This window comes from Coffea arabica, chromosome 1c (assembly GCF_036785885.1).
Source record: "Coffea arabica cultivar ET-39 chromosome 1c, Coffea Arabica ET-39 HiFi, whole genome shotgun sequence".
Lineage (NCBI taxonomy): Eukaryota > Viridiplantae > Streptophyta > Magnoliopsida > Gentianales > Rubiaceae > Coffea > Coffea arabica.
Genome location: NC_092310.1, coordinates 5890219 through 5893767, shown reverse-complemented (window position 1 = coordinate 5893767; position 3549 = coordinate 5890219). Strand labels below are relative to the sequence as shown.

Genomic DNA, 3549 nt, shown 5'->3' with positions numbered 1-3549 from the left:
TTTTCTCTTAAGAATTTCATTGTGACATATATCCAGCAGATATGTCAATCCTGAATTATTCCATCTGTCCAATTAGTTTAGTTTCTGTATGCTTGGCCATCCTTCACTTACTCTCCAGTTCTGGAGTCAATGCTGCTTCTGATCAAATGCATGCAGCATCAAGTATCAGAAGTGAAGGGAAAGCTCTTTTAACTTGGAAAGCTAGTCTCGACAATTATAGCCAATCTAAGTTGTCATCCTGGTCATCTTCTGCAAATCCTTGCAGTGCCTGGGATGGAGTTCGATGCAACAAAGCTGGACGAGTATCGGTGATTAACATCACTAGTTCTGGCATCAAAGGTACACTTGATCATCTCAATTTCTCGTCTCTACCCCATCTAACTACAATTGATCTTTCCCAAAATGCACTCCGTGGGACCATACCATCCAACATTGGGTACCTTTCTAGGCTAACATATCTTTCCTTCTGGTCAAATCAATTGTCTGGTGCCATTCCTATTGAAATTAGCCAACTAACCAATCTTAGGTTCTTGTACCTTTCATATAACTCATTCAGTGGATCAATCCCTACGTCTATTGGCAATCTGACAGGCCTAACCGAGCTAGACCTAGGAAGCAACAAACTTTCTGAATGGATTCCAGAAGAGATTGGGAAGCTGAAATCTCTGACAAATCTCTCTTTAGCAGACAATATGCTCACAGGTCGGATTCCTCTGTCTATTGGAAACTTAAGTGGCTTGACTCTGCTGTATCTTTCCCAAAATTATCTTTCTGGGCCTATCCCTAAAGAAACTGGAAACTTGACAAAACTAAATGATTTGGATCTTTCTTGGAACCAGCTATCAGGTCCCGTTCTAAAAGAGATTGGGGAGCTCAGATCACTTACTAGACTCTCTTTAGCTAACAACATGCTCACAGGTCCGATTCCTCTGTCTATTGGAAACTTAAGTGACTTGACTCTGCTGTATCTTTTCAAAAATTATCTTTCCGAACAGATTTCTTCTGCCATAGGAAATTTAACCAATCTTAATGACCTGGATCTTTCTCAAAACAACTTTTATGGGTCTATCCCTCCCGAACTGGGAAAATTGAAGCTACTAGCTTATATTGATTTTTTCCAAAACCAGTTAAGTGGTGCCGTGCCCGATGGATTCAACAATCTTACACATTTAAATTCGATATGGCTGTCTCAAAACTATCTTACTGGTCATTTACCCCAAAATATTTGCATTGGTAGCTCATTGACGTGGTTCACAGTATCTGAAAATGACTTTGTCGGCGCTATACCAAGAAGCTTGAAAAACTGTTCTAGTTTAAGAAGAATTAGTGCAGCTGACAACCAACTATCAGGAAATATTTCTGAAGAATTTAGCGTCTCTCCATATGTCGAGCATATTAATTTAAACAATAACAAATTTTTTGGTCAGTTGCCTTGGAATTGGAGCGGCTATCTGACTTTGACAGAGTTGAGGATGTCGAACAATAATCTTTCGGGCAGAATACCAGCTGGGCTTGGAGAGGTATCTCGTCTGCAAAAACTGCATCTCTCTTCAAATCACTTGCATGGAAAGATCCCTAGAAGTTTGGGGAAGTTGATTTTGTTGCTTGAGCTTAAGCTGGATAGCAACTACCTTTCAGGCAATATACCATCAGAAATTGGTCAGATGTCTAGACTTTTAAATCTTAGTTTGTCAGCCAATAATCTTAGTGGCTCAATTCCAGAACAAATAGGCAATTGCACACAATTGCTGGATTTAAACTTGACCCAAAATGCACTCACCGGTAGTATTCCTTCTGAAATAGGAAATCTTCCCTCACTTGCAACTCTGGATCTCAGCCAAAACATGCTGGAATCAAAATTGCCACCAGAGTTAGGTGAGATGAAAAGCATTGAGACGATGAATCTTTCGCATAATAGGATATCAGGTTTCATCCCCAAAAGCTTTGATCATTGCTTCAGTTTGATTTCGATTGATATATCCTACAATCAATTGAAAGGCCCTCTTCCCAACACTAGTGCATTTCAAAAAGCTCCATTTGATTCCCTGAGAAACAATAAAGGTTTATGTGGCAGTGTTGCCAGATTGAGGCCTTGCTCTGAATCAACTCAAAAGAAGGCAAGTAGAAGGACAACAAAAAGAGTTGTCTTTCTAGTTGTTGCTCCAATACTATCTACCACGTTTCTTTTGATCATGGTTGTAGGCATCTTCATTCTTGCAAGGTCACGTAAGAGAAATGGGGAGAATAAGCCTCAGGAATTTACTAGAAATATGTTCACTGTCTGGAGCTTTGATGGAAAAATGGTCTACGAGAACATCATTGATGCAATAGACAATTTTGACCCCAAGTATTGCATTGGAGTGGGAGGATTTGGAAGTGTATTTAGAGCAGAGTTGCCAAATGGTCAAGTGGTTGCTGTCAAAAAACTTCATGGAATGGATGGTGGTGCCTTGAGGAGGCCAAAAGATTTCACCAATGAGATCCATGCATTAACAAATATTAGGCATCGCAACATCGTGAAGCTGTATGGATTTTGTTCACATGCACGACACACTTTCTTGGTTTATGAATTCTTGGAAGGGGGAAGTTTGATGCAATTGATGAGCAATGACGAAACAGTGGGCATGTTTGACTGGATCAAGAGGGTAAATATTGTTAAAGATGTGGCAAATGCATTATCTTATATGCATCAGAATTGCTCGCCTTCCATTATTCATCGAGATATTTCTAGCAAAAATATTTTGTTAGACTCTGAGTATCAAGCCCATATTTCTGATTTTGGCACTGCAAGAATCTTGATGCCTGATTCATCTCATTGGACATCATTTGCTGGAACATATGGATATGCTGCTCCAGGTATACTTTTCTTTGCTCAAACAAACCTAACTTGTCTCTTTACCTTGTCTTTTTCAACTAATCCATAGTTACATAAAGCTAAATGAGCAAAGCAATTTACGCTTTTAGAATACGATTCAATATTTCTAGTGGATTTAGTTGCACCATAGTATGAAGTGATTGTTGACTTTGTGAATTGCAGAACTTGCTTATACCATGGAAGTAAATGAAAAATGTGATGTTTATAATTTCGGAGTATTAGCATTAGAAGTGATCATGGGCAAGCATCCAGGTGATTTCATATTGTCCACATTGTCGGCATCATCATCTACTTCAACTGTATGTGATATACTGCTGAAAGACATTGTGGATCCTCGACTCTCATCTCCAGGTACGCAAGAGTCGAAACAAGTGACCTTGGTGGCAAAGCTGGCATTGTCATGCATAGAACCCAATCCTCAATTAAGGCCGACAATGAAGCAAGTGTGTGTCCAACTGTTGAAAGAAATACCATCTCAATTCAATGTATTCCCAATAGTTACAATTGGGCAACTTCTGGAGCTGCCAATGACAAATGTTTAAGCTTTTCTGTGTAATCAAGTTTCTTTCATCTATCCAAAATTTTCAAATTTTGTTGTCTGCAACTCTAAATTTGGGATAAATTTTATCTTGATCCTTTGCAAGGAAAAAAATAGAAGTCAAAACAAGGGCGAA

At 39.0% G+C, this 3549-nt stretch overlaps 1 protein-coding gene across 1 annotated transcript; it reads left to right on the top strand.

Annotated features, from left to right (window-relative positions):
• LOC113737100 (uncharacterized) lies at positions 1-3549 on the top strand. The gene is made up of 2 exons (XM_072052491.1): positions 1-2856; positions 3038-3549. The coding sequence occupies exons 1-2, from the start codon at positions 42-44 to the stop codon at positions 3415-3417; spliced, it is 3195 nt and encodes a 1064-aa protein (XP_071908592.1). The 5' UTR covers positions 1-41; the 3' UTR covers positions 3418-3549.

What these genes read in the sequence shown, in the direction of transcription:
- LOC113737100 (XM_072052491.1), top strand. Translation starts at nt 42, where the DNA reads ATGTCAATCCTGAATTATTCCATCTGTCCAATTAGTTTAGTTTCTGTA. An exon ending in ATATGGATATGCTGCTCCAG is followed by an intron (nt 2,857 to 3,037) that starts GTATACTTTTCT and finishes TGTGAATTGCAG; the next exon opens with AACTTGCTTATACCATGGAA.